The sequence below is a fragment of the Prosopis cineraria genome, unplaced genomic scaffold (genome assembly GCF_029017545.1).
Source record: "Prosopis cineraria cultivar Desert tree isolate PC_DT_omini unplaced genomic scaffold, ASM2901754v1 PC4, whole genome shotgun sequence".
NCBI lineage: Eukaryota > Viridiplantae > Streptophyta > Magnoliopsida > Fabales > Fabaceae > Prosopis > Prosopis cineraria.
Window position 1 is genome coordinate 8,365,321 of NW_026555335.1, and position 19,707 is coordinate 8,385,027.

The 19,707-nt window shown below is 32.8% G+C and overlaps 2 protein-coding genes and 1 pseudogene across 2 annotated transcripts; 1 reads left to right on the plus strand and 2 right to left on the minus strand.

Annotated features, from left to right (window-relative positions):
* Positions 1-3,063: 3,063 nt before the first annotated feature.
* On the plus strand, positions 3,064-7,424 carry LOC129310150 (uncharacterized). Its single transcript, XM_054952017.1, has 7 exons — positions 3,064-3,599; positions 3,820-4,017; positions 4,343-4,615; positions 4,884-4,986; positions 5,697-5,815; positions 5,929-6,105; positions 6,677-7,424. Exons 1-7 carry the CDS (start codon positions 3,303-3,305, stop codon positions 7,421-7,423), a joined length of 1,914 nt encoding a protein of 637 aa, XP_054807992.1. The 5' UTR covers positions 3,064-3,302; the 3' UTR covers position 7,424.
* A 1,544-nt stretch (positions 7,425-8,968) lies between these two features.
* On the minus strand, positions 8,969-12,317 carry LOC129309389 (uncharacterized). The gene is made up of 8 exons (XM_054950959.1): positions 11,956-12,317; positions 11,747-11,877; positions 11,432-11,509; positions 11,277-11,321; positions 11,129-11,173; positions 10,955-11,006; positions 10,179-10,275; positions 8,969-9,284 (listed from the first exon to the last, which is right to left on the minus strand). Exons 1-8 carry the CDS (start codon positions 12,248-12,250, stop codon positions 9,119-9,121), a joined length of 909 nt encoding a protein of 302 aa, XP_054806934.1. The 5' UTR covers positions 12,251-12,317; the 3' UTR covers positions 8,969-9,118.
* Positions 12,318-13,750: 1,433 nt separating this feature from the next.
* On the minus strand, positions 13,751-17,793 carry LOC129308074 (probable protein phosphatase 2C 34; annotated as a pseudogene).
* Positions 17,794-19,707: the final 1,914 nt, after the last annotated feature.

A 19,707-nucleotide genomic window follows, 5' to 3' on the forward strand; every position in this document is an offset into this window, starting at 1 on the left:
TTTTTGTTCATTTTTTAGATTATGTGAGACTTTAGTTTGATATATGTTAAATTTTAAAATATTCTAAATAAATTTTAATGTTGAATTTTATTTTATTCTTATCCAGACTTACGGGCCCGGCCTTGAGTCCTATAAATAAGGGCTGGGCTTCAATTTTAAAATAAAATTGGGGTAATCGGGCTTTATGGCCTAGGCCCATAAGGGCCGAGCCCGTATGGGTTAGGCCCGCCCGTTTACCAACTCTAGATGAGGCAGACGAGAGAGAGGAGGGGGTGGGAAGGTAATATGGTTTCAAAATAATCCAAGCTCGCAGTCTGTTAGTTTTTTTTTAAATCTTAATTTTTTTTATAAAATATTATTTAAGCACTACTCAAACAAAATTAATCATAAACAAAAATTAATATAAAATGAATTGTTATTAAAATAAAAACATGAACTTATCTTTTCTAAAATGAAACTTGTTATTAATCCTTATTTATGATTAATTTTTTAAGTGATCCTTAATTGTAATTCTTTCATTTTTTTTGACTTCATCATACCTTCTCTAGCTGCTTAAAAAAAAAAAGAGGTTGCTGATTATTAAAATCAAAAAAATATTTATATTTAATAAACTTATTTTTTTTTATCGATGAAAATCCCAAAACTTAGCTTAATCGTTTTCTAAATTTGAGCAGGTTCAGTTTATGCTATGCTTTAGAGTTACTAAATTTGCATGCTTTTTTAGTTAAAAAATGACTTTTAATCAACGCAAATTATAAAAAAGTAACATCAAATAATAAAATAAAACTCGATGAACCTTGTCCCAGATCTATCTTAAATAATAAAAGTAAGGTTATTAAATATCTTAAATAACAAATCTTGTATTCTCTGATGTTTGTATGACAGCTTTAATTGTGGCAAAAAAAAAAAAAAAACTTTAAGGTAATATGACAGTTTGTGATTACTGTCTTCGATCATAAATTGGCCATTTATGGGAGAAGTACAATCTAGAGGGTAAGGATTTTAGATTAAACTTATAAAACTTTTTGTCGTAGTTATTGGTTGTGATAGATATTTGATTGTATTTGAGATTTGTGACATATTTTAAAATATTTGATTTTGCTTACAATAATTTGAAAAACCTAAAAAGATAGATTTGTTATTTTAAAAATATTTTTTTAAAAATAATTATACTATCATTTAAAGTTGGTAACATGGGCCAACTCACATGTTTGCAGGCTGGTCTGTATGTAAGTCACGAGTTGACTTGTGTTATCAACTCTAGATGATATTAGTAATTTAATTTAAATAAGATTGAGATTGAAATTAAATGTCTCACTTTTTTATATCAAATATAAAAAGATGACATTACTTAATTTTAATTGCTATTGCAACTTCAATTTTTTATATCAAACATGACTGTGGTGTTTAAATATACATCATTATTATTTTTATTTTTAAATTTTCTGTTATTTTTTTAAAATAAAGACTAATATATTGATGATAAAACTCAATTCAAAATACAAGCAAAGGAACAAAATAAAAAATTATGAAAACTTTTATTAAAGCATCATTTTTTACAAATAAAGGTAGGATTTTTTTTTTGGTCAAACACAAATAAAAGTGGGATTTAAACTCGAAGCAATTCAGCTACCGTTCACCCATTCACCATCAATAATTAAATTCTGCTGACCTAAAAAGATTTTAAATCTTGAGTGGATATTAAAAAAATCAAAATTTTTTGCGCACAAAACTTGATTCGTGGCCCTAGCATGTCATTCTCGCTACGTTTTAATCATCGGCCACGCGAGAATACCATAATACCATACAACCATTACCATACACTTTTCAGAAAAAGCGCAAATTTGTGGTGCTGTTTCCTTTTGAGTTCCCCTTTTGTCTGGCTCCAAACATTATACCTGTCGTTATCATGCTAATTATTTTAGTATTATGCTCTTTTCACCTGTAAAATTGAAAAAAGAAAAAGAAAATCTAATACCATCTCGGAAAAAAAAAGTAAAAAAATTATGGCTGATTCGAATTTCCTATACTTTATTCTAAAAATTTTTTGTCAGCTAAAACACCCCAAGGTTAAGCTTTTTAACAGCATCATATATTATATAATTTCTCACATGTATTGCAAGTTAATTGAAAAAATGGAAAAAATATAGAGTTACTCATACATCTTGATCTGATTTTAAAAATAATTAATTCATTAATGACCACTATTCATACAAATTTTAAAATTAATAAGACACAGCCAGGCTTTCTTTTAAATTATTATGAAATTGAACTTCAGTGGAAAATAGTAATAAATAAGCAGACAGTCAAAATAAAAAGTGATAGTTGAACCATGAGTGGCATGTTGCATCCTACCCTTACCTGTATCGGAAACGACGATAGAGATTTTCGGGTTGGATCCAGGCAGAGGCAGTCAGAAGAGCCTGTGACCCGAAACGGTGGGGTCCACTTTGAATCCTTGTGGGCGTGGGCGTGGGTCCCTCTCTCGGTTTGTCCTTATCTTCCCCACATCCATAATCTTCCCTTCTCCCGAATTATCGTTCCGTCTTGATCCCTGCCGTGTCCACTCCCCCACTCATTCTCATATCTTCCTTCCTATTTTGCCCTTCCCAATAATTTTCATTATTAATTAATATACATGCAATATTAATACGAGCAAAAGTTATCAATAAAATGATCCATTGCCCCATAATCTCTACCTACTACTTTATTTTTATTATAAAATAAATTATCATTATTTTTATACAAGTAAAATAACATATTTTAATAAATATTTATTACGTATTTTTTAAATCACTCTTCATAATTTATATTAACAAAAATAATTAATGCATATTTTTATTGATTAATGTAAAACATTTTAATTTATTTTTTTATTTTTAAATGTAATTTTATTAATTGATTGATTTTTTTAAATTATGTATATAATTTTTTTTATATGCAAAAATAGAGGGAATATATTGTTTAGAGCATTTAATTAATATCCAATTAAGTTTGCAATTTAATATCATGATTTAAAGAAGAAAAGGGTGTCTTCGTCATTCAGACAAAACAGTAGACCAGCTTCCTGCATCTCTGGTGTTACTTTTCCCCCAGAAAGCCACATTCTCCGCTTCTCTCAACTACGGTTCAGAGTTCGAACGCTGAACCCAAATATTGTTTCTTACTCTTTGATTGTCTTCATCCTAAACTTGTTTTCTTCTTCACCGCATTTCGTTCTCGTTACCTCTTAGCGTCTACGGCTCTATTCTTTTCTTGATCTTCCGTAGGCTGCCTTCTTCTGGCTGATTCACAGAAATTCCATGGCAGCTGGCACAATGGCGACCGCAGCCGGAGCGGCGGTGGTGCTGTACTTTGTCCTGAGTAGGAGGCTAGCGAGGAAGGGGATTGAAGATGAGGATCCGGATGGGGATTCCTCGAAATCCAGTAGATCGATTAGACGGAAGAGGCTTGCTCGGAGGCCAGCTCAAGCTCCGGCAACTCTGTTGGAATCGATTGTTACTTTAACCGAAACTTTGAGGTTCACTTATTCGGAGACTTTGGGCAAGTGGCCCATCGGCGACTTGGCCTTCGGCATTAATTATTTCATGCGCAAGCAGGTTCGCCCAGAAATCAAAATTTCGTACCAGTTCAATTTTTTTGACATTCCTGGCTTTTTGCTCAGTTGAATTGATGCTCTTAGCACGAAGCTGAAACTGATGGCCTTCATTTAAATTCATTGCTTGAACGATTTTGTGTTATTTGGGTATTAGAAGTTCTGTGGTAAGTTAGTGTCTTGCCTTTGGTCGGGAGATTTCAAATAGTATAAAATTCTTGCAGGGCAATTTACCTGTTGCAAGTGTATATGCGGGTAATGATTGTGTACTTCTCAGAGGCCCCGAAATTATAGCGGAGTTGTATAGTCTCTTGAGGTTGTTGACTCTATGTATGCATTTCTCGAAGAAACCTTTTCCTGTATTTTTAGAGTCTTCGGGATTCTCAGTGGACGATGTCCTTCTACAGAAGCCCAAAGCTGGGGTACGTGGTCCTTAACCTCATTCTGTCTCAATTTTCAAGTATGTCTTTTTATGTTTATCTGGGGTGGATATGGAGAATATTAAGCCGTGTCTCTCTCAAGAACTCGGTCATTCTTGTTGTTGTTGTTGTTGTTGTGGTTCATAATTCGTGGTCTCTTACCTGCCAGCATGTTCTATTATATGGGAAATATGTTTCTGTCACTTTTATTTTCCTTTCTTATTCAACCACCATATAATTTTCAAAATTCTAGTTTGTTTTAGATTTTCATCATTCTTATGGCCATTGTAGATGAAAACTGACTTAGTGCCTTGTATTCTTATTGCAGCTTTTGAAACCTGCTTTCACAATTATACGTGATACAAGATCAAAATGTTTCCTTCTATTGATTCGAGGTACTCATAGCATTAAAGACACATTGACAGCTGCAACTGGTGCTGTGGTCCCTTTCCATCATTCCGTTTTGAATGATGGTGGCATAAGCAACTTAATTTTGGGATATGCACATTGTGGCATGGTTGCGGCTGCACGTTGGATTGCAAAGCTCTGCACTCCTTCTCTACATAAGGCTCTTGATGAATATCCTGACTTCAAATTAAAGGTATAATTTTTTTTTTTTGTACGATGAAATATAATGTGGAACAGCCCTCTGTATTGAATTGAAAACTGAAAACTAAATGAACAACAATAATCTGGCATAGATTCTCGCATTATATTTTCTATTTTATTTGTTTCCTTCTTTGTATCTTTGCTCTAGTAGCCATATTCCTTCAGTTTTTTTTTTTTTTTTTTTTATGGTCATGTGAATCCGTTATGTGCTTGCCTGGATAACTGAGTTTACTAAACCATTGTCCTTTTATCTTCTGCAGGTTGTTGGGCACTCACTCGGAGGTGGTACTGCAGCACTGTTAACCTACATTCTTAGAGAACAGAAGGAGTTCTCCTCAACTACCTGTGTCACATTTGCCCCAGGCATGTAGCTAAGCTACCTTTTTCTTCATACTTAGAAATATCACTTTAGTAAGTGAGTGAATTAATTACATAGTTCTTGTACATTATAACTTCATCACATTATCTTCCCATTTTTAGAGTTGATTAATTGTGGAAGGATCTAGAGGGGATTTATATTTCTAGCTAACTGCACAAATTAAACAGAATTTTCCTTAAAATATTGTAATGGCCAAATATGTTGGTGGTGGTCATTATTTGAAGTTACTCTTATAATCATTTTGGCCAGTCTTTTCAAATTTCAAATTACTGTATTAAATGTTATTATTGTGACTTACAAGCATAAGATAACAAAAAAATTTTTGTGATTCACTAGAGTGGGATGCGCTACATCCCTGTAGCTTGACATCCATTCTCAGTTGTCTGATGACGTATTTGAGCATTATCTGTGACAGATTAACAGCAAGCTTGCCTATATTGGCATCTTTGTGGTAAATTTCAAGTCTAAGATATAGTTACTTTTTCCTAGTCCAGAAGCAGAAGTTAATTATAGAATGAAATCTTATGCTGTAACATACAATACATTTATTTTGTACTAAATGGTTTACACATATCTGTTTGTGGCATCCACTTCACAATGTTGAGTTTTCTCTAATATAAGAAACTCGCCTGTCTTCTTGTACTAAGCTCTACTAAAAATCTAATCCCTTGTATCATAATTGTCACCTTCACAGCTGCCTGCATGACTTGGGAATTAGCAGAATCAGGGAAGCACTTTATCACTACTATTATAAATGGTTCTGACTTAGTGCCGACATTCTCAACTTCTTCTATTGACGATCTACGTTCTGAGGTGCTCTAGCCTCTAACAACTTCTGACTCTAAATGATACTAATGGTTTCTGCATTAATTTGGAGGTTATCTAATAAAAATGCATGGATCATCACTCAAGTTTGTTGTCATTAGGTGACTGCATCTTCTTGGTTGAATGATTTGCGGGATCAAGTTGAGCGTACGAAGGTCCTGAATGTTGTCTATCGCTCTGCAACTGCCCTTGGATCACGTCTGCCATCAATATCTAGTGCGAAAGCCAAGGTAGCTGGTGCAGGTGCTATTCTCCGGCCAGTAACCAGTGGCACTCAGGTAGCTGTGATCTGTGTCTGTATTTGGCCTTGTGATAGAAATCAGGAAAGTTTTTTTTTTTCCTGGTAAGCTTGGAAAGATTTTTTTAGGAGAAGGAAACTTTAGTAGATTTATGTATTTTATATTTTTAGTAGCTTTCTTTCTTTCTTTTACTAATTTATTTGTCTTTATTTTGTCTTTATTAGACTTTCTTTGGGTTTTTATATTTTGGGATTATTGTAAATAGCCCCAGGCTATTGTCATTTTAAATCTAGGGTGGTTATTTTCTGCCGTCCTTTCTCCCTACTCGCCTTTTTTCTCTTTATCTCTCTATTTCTTCCTCATCCTTCTTCCCTTCCTCCCCCTTCCCCTTTTTATTTGGGTTTCCACATCACATTGCCATTGTTCTGTCCAAGACTTAGAGATATTTCAAGGAAGGGATTCTTCTGGCGTTGGCAAGATTTTAAAGTTAGCTACTGGTATCTATGCATCTGATATGAGGGAAAAATCAAGAGATACTACTCTCCAACCTGCCTGGGGATTCTCCCCATAAAAGTTATTGTTTGCCTTAGATTCTGTTTTGTATTTGCAGGTCGTGATGAGGAGTGCACAAAGTGTTGCTGAAGCTGTTGTCAGAACTCGCTCATCATTGTCATCATGGTCTTGCATGAGTGCACGCCGCCGAAGTGTTGGCCCGTCTCCTAACTCTAAAATGGAGAGTTTAGGTGAAGCCGCTGTAATATCTGAGACAACTACTGAATCTCTTTTGACTGAAGAGGTAGCCAGAGAGCCTATCTCAAGTGAGCATGCTTCCTCTAATGACAGATTGGACTCCGATGAGATAGATGAAGAGGAACAACTCATCCATGCGAATCAAGATATCACCACTTCTACCATAGACGACATCACTGAAGGTGAATTGTGGTATGAACTGGAAAAGGAGCTTCAAAAACAAGATAGTACCCTAAATATTCATGCTCAGGAAGAAGAGGCAGCTGCAGCAAAAGAGATCACTGAAGAAGAGATTCAGCTTGCTGATGCTGCTGAATGCAGCAATCCAATTGCAACATCTGACAGCTTGGACAGCCACCACTTTTATCCCCCTGGCAGAATCATGCATATTGTCTCTGTGCCTCATCCCTCAGATGATTCAAATTCAACTTCTGATGATCCCATTGAGGATCATGTCTGCTTATATGAAACACCTAGAGAGCTGTACAGCAAGCTTAGACTTTCTAAAACTATGATAAATGATCATTATATGCCTATGTACAAGAAGATGATGGAACTACTAATCCGAGAACTTGAAAAAGGTAGTGATTGTAATATTGTTATGTGAAGAGTATAGCAGATTTGGGGGGGGGGGGGATTATATAATTGAATACAAATACCGGCTGCCTTAGGCTTCATTCCTCAAGTGTAGTCGAGAAAGATGTGATCACAATCAAAATCGATATAATATTTCCAGTAGTAATCTGAATGTACAGAAAAATTTTTAGACGTTCAAGAATGAATTAGCTTAGTCCTCAATGGCTATACCCGGGACGCATCTGCTTGTGGGAAGAACTATCAAAGCTTTTAACGACCGAGTCATGTATTCTCTGCTTTGACGTCTGCAATTTTTTTTTTTTTTTTTGGCCACATGACATCTGCAATTAATACTCTCTAATTAGTGCATCCGGATGTAGAAGATTGATTCACTTCATCATATTATTTTTTTTCCCCTTTCTAACCCTTGGTTTTAATGGGTTTGTTGATTGATCCTATAGTTTCATCTGATTTGTATTTAAATTCTTAATTTGTCGATCCCCTGACTACTGATTAGAACCAGGAATTTTAATTGCATATCAATATTATTCGCAACTTTTTGGATAAAAGGTCTCAAGTAAACTTCAAAAATATACAGTGTAGGATCCTTTCAATAATGAGTATATTGTCGATCAATTCAATCACTAGTCTAATTTTAAAAAGATTGGTCTCAATCTAACAACGTCTTTTTTTCAGGTCTACCAAATTTCAGCAGACAAAACTCAAAAGCCGGTTTCCGGTTACGTGGAAATATAATATACTGATAAGTAATAATCATTAGCAAGGATTTAAACACTGAAATGTGAAAATTAACAACAAAATGAATTGCGTTATAGCAAGGAAAATATTTGGAAAAAGATATACTTTGAGAAATAAAATAAAGGAAAAATGACAACAAAGTCTCTTTAAAATATATAAAGGACAATTTGATTCTTTGAAATGTTATAATTTCTTTGAAGTCTTGAGGAATTTTTCTGTCATTAATGAATTTATATAATCTATTAAATTACTCTTATTGAAAATAAATAATTCACAAGTTTTGTTTAAATATTTACAACTTTTATTCTTATATTCACAACAATGCAATAACAAATAAAAAAATTAATATCCAAAGTTGTGATTTGCTGTTACATTATTGTGAATATAAGAAGAAAAATTATAAATATTTTTTTCAATAAGAGTAATTTAATAATTTATATAAATTCATTAATGATATAAAAGTTACGAGAAATTAAATTGTTATTTATATATTTTAGAGGAATTTTATTATCATTTTTCCCAAAATAAAATCTCAAATAATTTTTTGGCAAAACACATTTTACATATTTTATATGCTCTCATTTTGCCTATTAAGTGGTTTAAGTATAAGTAAACTTGAATTAATATGAAAATCTCACATCAAATAAAAATAAGTTTAATAATTAATATATAATAAAAAATGAACCATAAATTTAGGCATTAAAATTTTGAATTAAGATGCAATATCCTTCAAGGCAGCCCGAAACTTGAGGTTACAATACATAATATTTGGAGAACCAAATTAAAATGGATCAAATTTTTAAGAAAGACAAGGAAATATTCATGCAAGAAAGATCACAAGTATATTATTATTTAGGCCAAGAATATTTCATAACTAAATCACGACGGTCAACACCTCTTTCTAACTACCACCACTTAACATGTCAGAAATATGTTTGTAGCGAATGGAATATTACAATTTAGATTATCAACCACCATAGCGTTGCCTGAGGGAATCTGGAGGTTTCTCTTCCATGATCCCAGAACCTGTTGTTGCCAAATACTCGCGAATTGTTGTTTTACGGTCGGCTAGGTAGGTGTGATCCATAAAATTGTTGTAAGCCACGTCACCAAGATTCTTTGCAGCCAATACACTACAAAAGATTTCATGAATTCCCAGTTAATTTACATTGAGATTCCAATGATATATTGAATCTTAAAAGAGAGAGCCTGGGCCTAGGAAAGGGAAGGAAAATTTTCCTCACAATTTTCTCCCTGCCCAGATTTATTTTTGCTTGGAGTAGAAGAAAATGAGAATAATACCAATATTCCAACCTGTTGGTTTCCAAGCTTCCAAGAAGTTGAGGAAGAAATAAACTATTCACTAATATCCTTCCATTATTTCTTTCTTTTAAATGTCAAGAAATTAAATATTTATAATCAATTTAATAAATCACAATTTTGTAAAAACCATTAATGATCCATCAACAACTCTCATTTAAGCTTCAATTCCTTTTCCCTGTCTATTTTAAATATCTGAATAATGGGAAAGGAGAATAATTTATTTAACTTCATTTTTTCTTCCCTTCTAACTCCTAAGGCATTTGGTAGGGATTCTTAGGAAGGTATCTTAATTTCCCCTCACTCTTGGATACTCGTTTATCAAACATTTGTCCATTTGAGCTTGGTATGTTTGAAAGTTGTATACCATCCCTGTACTATTCAGGAGATATAAACACAACTAAAATTTCCATATTTCTTATATTCAAACATCTTAAAATAGGTTTCCAACTGCTTGGTGTATCAAACAGCTTCGTAAGCAATCTCTATGAAATTTCTACTCTATTTGGTTGGTTAGCTGGAAAGAAAACTGAAAAAGGCAAAAGTGAACCAAGGATCCCTGATTATGCATCTAGCAGCAAGAACCATTGAACTTGGAAAATGTAAAACCAAAAATCCAAATTAACGAGGTACCGTTTTATACCTTATATTCTTTTAGTTATTGAAGCAATAACAAACAAACGGACTTTAATCTAAAATGCACTTACCAGTGTCGAAGATAAACACGACAAGGTAAGACATCATCTCTCCAAATCCTATCAATATTCCACCGTCCGTATTGCTGAAAATAGATTTCCTTGCTTCCTGGAGGAAATAGCATCCACCAACAACAAATGAAACAATCTAGTTCAGAGCAAGGGCAAAAAGAGAAATTTAATTTTCACACAGATTTTTGAAGTGACTCCTAGTATCAATCAACAATATTCTGATGAGAGGAAATTCCAATAATCTGATTATCCATTTCACCCTATTGCACGGCTGATAATTTATGAAATAAATTTATTACATCAGTTCGGCAGAACTAATTATTTATCGTATGACAATCAGGGGCAGCTATTAACCCCAGTCCAACAGGGAGCCTCTCTACCTTGATGTAATTAGTAGATGATTAGGATGGAGTTACAACATGTGGTCATTTGAATAAATCAGCCCTCCACGAGTAGAAAGTAACATGACAACATGCTGAAGCTTTATAAAAATTAAAAAGCAAGTCTATATTTGTCCTTCGGGCGATTACAGGTACTTCCATCTTTTCAACTCATTCAGCTCCAACAGAAACATGGTTAATTATCTGCCTGGTTGATTTCTGTAACGATTCGTATTTTCAATGAAAGGCACCAATTATGCCACACAAATGGACACGAGCATATAAATGCAAAGGAACGTGAAGAAGAATTGAATGAATATTGGCAGTTTCGACTTAATGGAAACCATACATCTCTCAATCCCTCAAGTGGATAAATAAAATGATAAGAAGGATTACCTTTACATCTAATGTTGAAAAACTCTTCATCACTATAACGGGCACAAAGGACCTATGAAAAATTAAACGCATCAGATGACTAGTTTGCTAAGTAAATATTATCGTTCTATACGATGTATTTGCTTAAAAAAGATGCTCTGACATCACAAAATCAGTTCCTCATTTGCCACATACCGCTGGATTGTCAAAAGATGTCCCATCAAGCGTTTCAGGAAGAACCTAGGATGTAAATGATTGAGCATTTGAACATTTCAACCCAGAAATACATATCTGAAGACAATTAAACTATAAAAGCAATAAGGTTCACAATCTAAAAGCTTACAGCAAGAAACCGAAACTCAAGCTCCCTCCTCATAAAAGCTGGAATCTGAACATATATAAGATCCTAATATGTTAGAATAAGATCCTAATATATTAGCTCTAGTGCTTTGTTAACTGGATCCTCACTCAAAAAGGGACCAAAATGTAGGTGCCTACCTCTGATTTTGTGATCTCAAAAACTGTTACAACAAGAGTTTCTCCTGCACATGGCTCCACGCTCAAGCTGGAAATCTCCTGAGAACTTTTTAATCAGCGCTCAGTAAAAACATCATATATAAAAGTATCTTAGGCTTGATTCATAAAATAAAACTGCATCCACACACACACACACACACACACACACACAATCTGTATGAAAAACAATCTAAAATTTGCGACGCATACTTTGCAATCCTTGTTCTTTCCTCCGCTTTCATGGCATTATGGCAATTAAACACGTAAATCACTGGTGCTTATTGAGTAAGAATTAACCTCAGTTTCTGGCTTGGCAATGCCACGCTCAAAGAACACCGGAGCTACGTGAGCAAACACCCGTCGAAACCCATTCAATCTCGCAACTCTGAAGTTCACCAAATCCGGGAACGTACTTCTGGCACTTCTCTCTGCCCCATAAGGCACAATTACCATAACTATCACATCGTTGATGAATGCAAAGTGTCACTGTATTGTACTGTACGTACCGGATAGGAGGGATCCGAAGCCGCAGATGGACAGGTAGCCATCGGGTGACAAAAGAGTTTCAAAATCGGATTCATTTTTCAATTCCCGGAAATCTAGCTGCTTAGCTGAAGAAGTTAATCGGAGGCCGTTGGAGGACATGGAAATCGGAGATTGTCGCCCGAGACAGGATTTGAAGAGAGAAGTAAAAGGAGTCGACGAGAGTGGATAGGAGTGTGTGACGGAGAGAGAGGTGCGGTGATGCCACGCGCGAGAGGCGACTGCAGGAGAGGGTAAGAGCGGTAGAGAGATAAACATCAGAAGACACGCCGTGGGCGGAGATTGGTCATCGGAGCTGGAGTTGGCAGTGCTGAATCCAGGGATTCGGTGGCATATTTGTAATTTTATTCGATATCGAGGAGTTTTTGGTCAATTCATCGGATAGTTTCGGACGCTACCGATTCGCGCCAGCGCCAGGTAAATGCGAATATTATTATTATTATTAGGTTAAAATGCAAAAAATTTTTAATTTTAAAGTAGTTGCATATGAATGCTTTTATATTTAAATGTTTAAAGTTAATTCTTATAATTTTTAATTTTATTTTTTCAAAGCCCCCATTTTTAATTGACTTTATGGTATTATTAAGAATTTAATATGCTAAATTAAGAAAACTTCTACAGAAACTTAAGTAGGATTTTATTTAAGCAAATAATAAATGTATAAAAATTATATTATTTTTTAAATATTTATTTTTGTATTATTTTTATTAATTTTTGGTGTATAATTTTCCTATAACAGAGGTTAAACTTTTATTTGTATAATTCTTATCAATAACAGTTTTCAAATTTTTTTCATTTGTTTAATATAAAATGCTATTTTAATTAATAAAAAATAATAAAATTATATTTTTTCTCTTAAATTGTCAGAACAAAGTTGCTTAACTAAAAAACATGAAAGCATCATCATGTATTAAAAATAAAAATTATAGTTTTGCCCTTCCTTAAATTGTGTTAAAAATTAATAAAATATTTTTCTATATCATGCGCTATTGTATTTCATTAATATGACAAATTCTATTAAAAACACAATAGAGTTAATTAATAGTAGATGTTTTGAAAAAAAAATTTAAAAACTAAAGGAGTTAATTTTAAATATTTAACTGTAAGGTGAAGAGGTCATATACAACTACTTCATAGTTTAAGAGTTTTATGCATTTTGATCTTATTATTTTTGAATAAGAAATGACAAGAAATAATTTTCTAAAAATACTAATCTCATAAAGGTTTCATAAAAAAAGAGACATCAAATTAATTAAATTTAAGGGTAAAATAAATCATATTAAATGAAATTTAACAATAATTCAAGTTGGGGAAGAAATAAGATGTGACTTTGAGCTTTGTTTACATAGAGTAGAGACCAATCTTCATGCTAAGTTTATATGCTTTGAATGCAAGTTTCAAGTTCTATTAAGTAAAATGATATATTCCAGTAACGATCGTTAATGTTATTTATGTACTTGTTTTTCTCGCAAAATAAATAGGATACCTCGAATTACCCTTATAATATAATTGAAGAGAAAATATGAATTTTTACTTTAAGCATCCTATCTTTGTCATTCTGAAAAAAACTAGTCTTAATACTATTCCTAGAACAAGACCAGCCTATGATGTCTCATACTGTATCATCTTATATCCAAAGACAGCTTTAAACTACAGACTGCGTGCTATCTTGTCTCAGCCATTAGTGTTGGCAATCCATGATTTGGATGCTTGTATTAAAATTCAAGCAAACAAATGATCACATAAGGTAGAGCCATGTAGGAAAAATTGAAGCACAGACTTCAAATATTTATTATCAAATCATTCCATTTAAAACATGACAAGTGAATATATATCATACACTTCACCAAGTATAGAAGTCTCATACACAGTGGCCAGAACAGTGTGAAGTATTCTGTGTTCTACGTGAGATTGAGTGTTATTTGACACGTTTAGAAGTTTAAGGTGAATGAGATGAAGAAGAAGAAGAGTGAAAGAAGAGACAAATAGCCGACATGTCATCCACGGCAATGTTTCTTCTCTTGCGTTTCCATTCATATGCAGCACATTGAACCAGTCTCTGAGCTGCTTTTTCCTTCTGAGGCACTGAGGATACAATCTTCACTGCTTCATCGTTGGAAATGACATCCCACACCTGAAAAAGAAACAAGGATGATAAATTGCCTGGACACTTCAGTTCGGGAATTCTGATCGAAATAAGAATACATAGTTACAAACATACCCCATCTGATGCCAAGATGATGAACTGATCCTTGGTGGTGAGTGTCCTTTGAGTGACTTGAGGCACAGAGATTAGTCCAAAGTCCTTGACACAGTAATCACCAAAGGCTCTTGATATGGCAAGCCCTGGAGTTTTACCAGTTGGAAGCCACACTCTGTACACTCCTGGTTCATCTTCCATACAGAACACCTTCCCTCTACACTGCTTTATGCGCTCTGCTTCCTCTGAAGTATACAAAGGCAACACTCAATTTCTCTTACACCAACAAATTTTATGTTAGACTGGGTCTATACTCCATAGTAAGTAAACATATGAATATATCACTAGTACGTCATACTTAAATGTATGTTTTACCTGGTACGTTTGGCTTCAAATCAGTGGTAAGTTGAAGAGGAATCAATGTTCCATCTTCATCCTCTGAAGCAGTCGCCAAGACTGCCCTAGAATCACCTAAATTTGCTATGGTGAGAAGTTTACCCTGAAACATAATGCAGAAAGTTTAGACTAATTCTGATAAATACATCAAAAAGAGATCTGGCATTGCTCTGCATATTGAGAGTGTGAAAAATAATGGGATACAAAGAGTTGTTTATTTACTCCCATATACTGTCACATATCTACATGTAACTTGTCCATTAGAGGTTCATTATTTGGCCACACTAATACTTGTAAAATAACAAAATTTGTAGTGTCGCCATGCAATGCGTCTAATACGGAAGTCAAGCATCAAAGAGCTTCCTTTTTTTGAAGAACATAATAGTTGATAGACAGGGACAGATCCGCGTTTGCTATAGTGAGGGCAATTGAACCCACAACCCAAAAAAAAAAAAAAAAAACTTAAAATGACCTAGGTTATATTTTTATTGCTCCCTCACTTTAAAAGAATTTCATTTATTTCCTTATAAAATTTTACTTATCCCATTAGAAAATTTATTATCTAAAACTATAATATATATATATATATATATATATATATATGTATAACCTTGAATAACAATAGCTTTATGATGGAAAACTAATAGTTCAGAAAAAAATGTTTATGAAAAAAATTTTGTATAAAAAATTCTCAAACATGTAATTTCTTTGGAGGCAAAATGATAATAAGAAAATGAAGAGGTTTTTGTGTGCAAAATTCTCTACCATACAAATGAGGTATACTCCCTCAAGAGAACATTTTTTAGGTGTTGGATGTTAAAAAATGTAAGATATTTTTAATATTTTAATGTGTAATTAATATATTTTTTAAAAAGTGCTTCTTATAAATAAATCACTTTATATTTATTTTAAAGTAAAATATCTTATTAAATAGGAGTAAATATGAAAAAAAAAATGGTGTTAATTTGAAAACAACTAACTAGTTAATTGAGGTAAATTTTGGTTAAGTGAGGGAATATAAATTTTATTTAATGAAAATTAAAAAACATGATGCTATATATAAAGAGAGTCTTTTATGTTATTCTAATTCTACCTTTATGTGTTTTTTTAAATATTAATTTTATTAACTTATATAAAAAATATAATTATTTTTTATAAAAAATATAAATATTTATCTTAAGTATAAATTATGCCTCCATTGATTTATTTTTCTGGATCTGTCACTGTTCATAGAATGAGAAAATATAGTTAATTTGCGGTTCATGATTAGGACACTAGTAACAAGGAGCAGTAAAACTAAAAGTAAGAACTTTAACATGGATATGCAACACTAATCCCTGAAAAATAAAAAAATAAAATAAAATTGAAGTGTTGTGATGTGTCTAATAGCAAGGTCCCTCCTTTTTGAGGCTTGCATTACTTCATATATAGAATGAAATATTAGATCATCTAACATGAACTTTGATTTTTCTTTCCATCATGCCGTCATGACATTCATTGAGAAGGAGAATGAGTGTTAGAAATAAGCTTATAATCAAAACCTCTATCTTATTGATAAGTCCGAAAAGGTTTCGCGCCAGCTTAACCCTCAGAGCTGACAGTGATTTTAGAATGGGCATAATCATAGACACAATTTGCCAAACTAAAAATCACCAATTTCTTAAATTCTGGGGACATGCTCTTTCAGATTTTGAGGAGATGCATCAAATAGAATTTCATAACTTACGGATTCAAATGTTCTCCATCAGTAGAACACAAGAACAGTTCAACCTAAGGCTTCTGAATGCAAATAAGTAAATAAACTAATAATGCACTACTTGAAAATAGTGAGTTATATGAATTTCAATAACCTGTTTAATAATTGTCAAAGCAGTAGCGCCGCTTTGAAAGGAATCAAACCGAGTATGGTTCTTCAGATCCTGATCCACAGCAGCACAAGTCTTTAAATAGGATTGCTTCCATAGGTCAAACCAATGAAGGTTTCTGTCTTCTTCCAGTTTAAAATCCAGATCAAGTGATGTTGCAGCCAAGGCTCCTTGCCAATTGCAGAGTAAAGAAACAGGTACTAATTCTCTGACCTTTTTGGCTACAAAGTGTCCCCAAGGGCCATGTCCATCAAATATTCCACAGAAGATCATATCATCTTGGCAACCAAATCCCTATCACGCCAAACAAATCAAAACATCGTAATTATTCAGAAAATTTTTAAGGTCTGTTGAAATCAGTTTATCTCCTTAATGTCTCAATTGTCTCATTCAACTCCCTTATTCCTTGTTCTTTATGAAGCATCTTGTAAGATTTTGGAACGTTTTAAGCCAAAATCTATGTAACATTCTATTCATATGGTAATCAAACTTCTTCAGGCTTCAGTTAAATGATCTTTGAAGCAGTTATGATAGATAAGCAAAAAGGGCAGAATTGGCATACCTCCCAAACAGCAAGACGATCCTGATTGATCCCTTTTGTGCCTCTCTTGGAGAAGAAAGATGCAACAGTATTCGCCTTATGAGACTTTACAGTTCCAGATGAACTCAATAACAAATCATTCTTCTTTGCTTCCTTTGCCAATGCTTCCACAACTTTCCTTCCATCTTCATCTCTCTGATTATTTTTTCTCTTCTGAGGGACATAGTTCTTGCTAATCCAGTAACAAGAGATGGAAAGAGAACCATGGCGGCCACCACTACATTCCGATCACGCTGCAAGAAGAATCTGACCCTTGAATTTGATGTGTTTGTAACTAGATTGAAGTGGGAAAACGTAGAAGATCCTCTTAAATTCAAGAAATTTAAATCATGTTTATGATTTCGTGGCTACCCTTATTTTGCCTTTCCAGGACAAAATGAAGACGCAAGGTTTTTCTCCAAAAGCAGAGAGTCTTCCCTATGCATTACTCAAAATTCACAACAAAGGAACAAGAAAAAGGACAAAATATTCAATACCTTCGAATCCCAGTGACACTGACGGAGGAGAAAAGCGTCTGCCCGCAAAATCTGAGGAACTGAAAGGTAATTCAACTGAAGTTATCGGGGTATATTTACTTGCACTCCAATAACCAAAACTGCAATCACAACTGTGTTACGACGTGACGTTTAATTATTTCACCTTGTAGTCTAAGGAGGTGGCTGGTGTGGTGATATTACATATCACCCTTTCCATGACGTCCTCCAGATTCTGAAGAAATGAACAATTTGAACACTAAAATGGTGTTTTCCTTCCTTTTTAATCGTCCCATTACTTATATTATCAGTTACATCATAGCCTCCCTATTGCTGAGCTCCAACAAGTATAAAATTGCAAAATAAATCGTTGAATTCAATAAATAAGTATATTTCCTTAGGAGCAAACAAAATAGATCAACCAGAGCGTTTGAATAATATATTGTTCGCACCGAACTAAATTTAACGAATTAAATAAAATATCATAAATGGTCGGTAAATAACAATGAAGAAATATCAGTTTAAATTAATAAGAATTGACAAGGACTGAAAGAATAAAAAAAACTTACTTTTTGTGGACGAGATCAGATTGTCTCTAGTGGTTTGGTTTAAATTAATTAATGTTCAATGCTGATCATATAGGAAATAGACTAATTCACTAAATATGTTTAAACAGTTGTAATAATTGAAAAATCAATCGATTGGGCAACTTCTAGCCAAGTAACAAGTAAATACACCAAATACAAGGATGTGGCTTGGCCAGCTGTTTTGGTGAGGCCCAGGATGTCAAGGGTCAAATAAAATGGACACTGTGTGAAATTATATTATGACCCACCACCACCAAACAATGAAGCAAAGATCAACAAACATACTTTCATGGCCTGGATTGATCTTGGGTGATGGGCCCCACACTTGCATGATTGTTGTATGCTAATTCTTGAAGTTTATAGAGCCATTTTTATTGAAGTTTAGTGCACATGATAAAGGACATGTGACATGACCTGACATGACATGGAAGGAAGAAAAGTAATGATATGATACTCGAGGACTCCCAATTTAGAGAATAATAATTAAAGACAAAAGTTCGTTTCTAAATTTTTTTTTTTAAAAGGATCAAAATAGAGAGAATGAGATATAGGTGCTTAATGGATTAATTAATTTAAATTAAATTTTAAGTATTAAATTTTAAAAATTTATAACTTAATTTTTTAATTTTATAATTTTGTTATAATAAATTTATAATTTGTGTTTGAAATTTTAATTAAAAAATAATTTTTTATTCTTCAATTATATTAAAATTGAAAAAATAAATTATAAATTTATTATAATATAGTTGTAAATTTGAAAAATGGACTTGTAAATTTATGAGATTTGATACTTAAATCTACCTTGAATTAATTGATTCTTTTAAAACGTCTCTATCATTCTTCCATTAAAACATCCCACTTGTTGAAAAAATAGTGACTTGTTAAAGTTAGAAATTAGAAGCTCAATTATAGAAGTTGAAAATTTAGTTATAAATATGTGAAGTTTAGTGGTATATTATGCAAAATCTTATTTTTCATATTTATGTGTTATTTTAAAAGCTAAAATTTAAAAAATTAGTTGGAAAACTATGAATAATGCAATTGTAAGTCATAAAAGCTCAGTTGCTAATGAGTTTTTTGTGTTAATAATTGAGCTTTGGTTGTTAAAAACTACAATTTAGATTTTTGGTTTTTAAAAGTGTTGTTTCTGGCTACTTAAGGGCATTTGGGTCCATATTGTTTTCCAAAATTAGCAAATAATCTTAAGTAATCCTTAATTGTCATTTATGACCTCTGGTGTTTAAACTTCATTATTTTCCTACGTCCTTCATTGTCATTTCACCCTTTGATAGATTGTGAAACGCTTTCACACGCCTATTCAAGTGTTGCTATATATTACTTCATGCTTATTTGAATTTCAATTGGGTATAATAAATTATAAAAATAATTAATTAAATAGTAAATTTTAATCATAATTGATTATGTTATAACGTTATGTTTGGAAACTATTTTTTTAAAATTAATTTTAATAGAACTGAAGATATTTGGATAATTTAATTATAATTAATTTTAGCTATATAAATTACTATATAATTTAATTTTTAAATACCAAACATTAATTTTTTGAGGATACAAAATTTAAATTTTATTAAA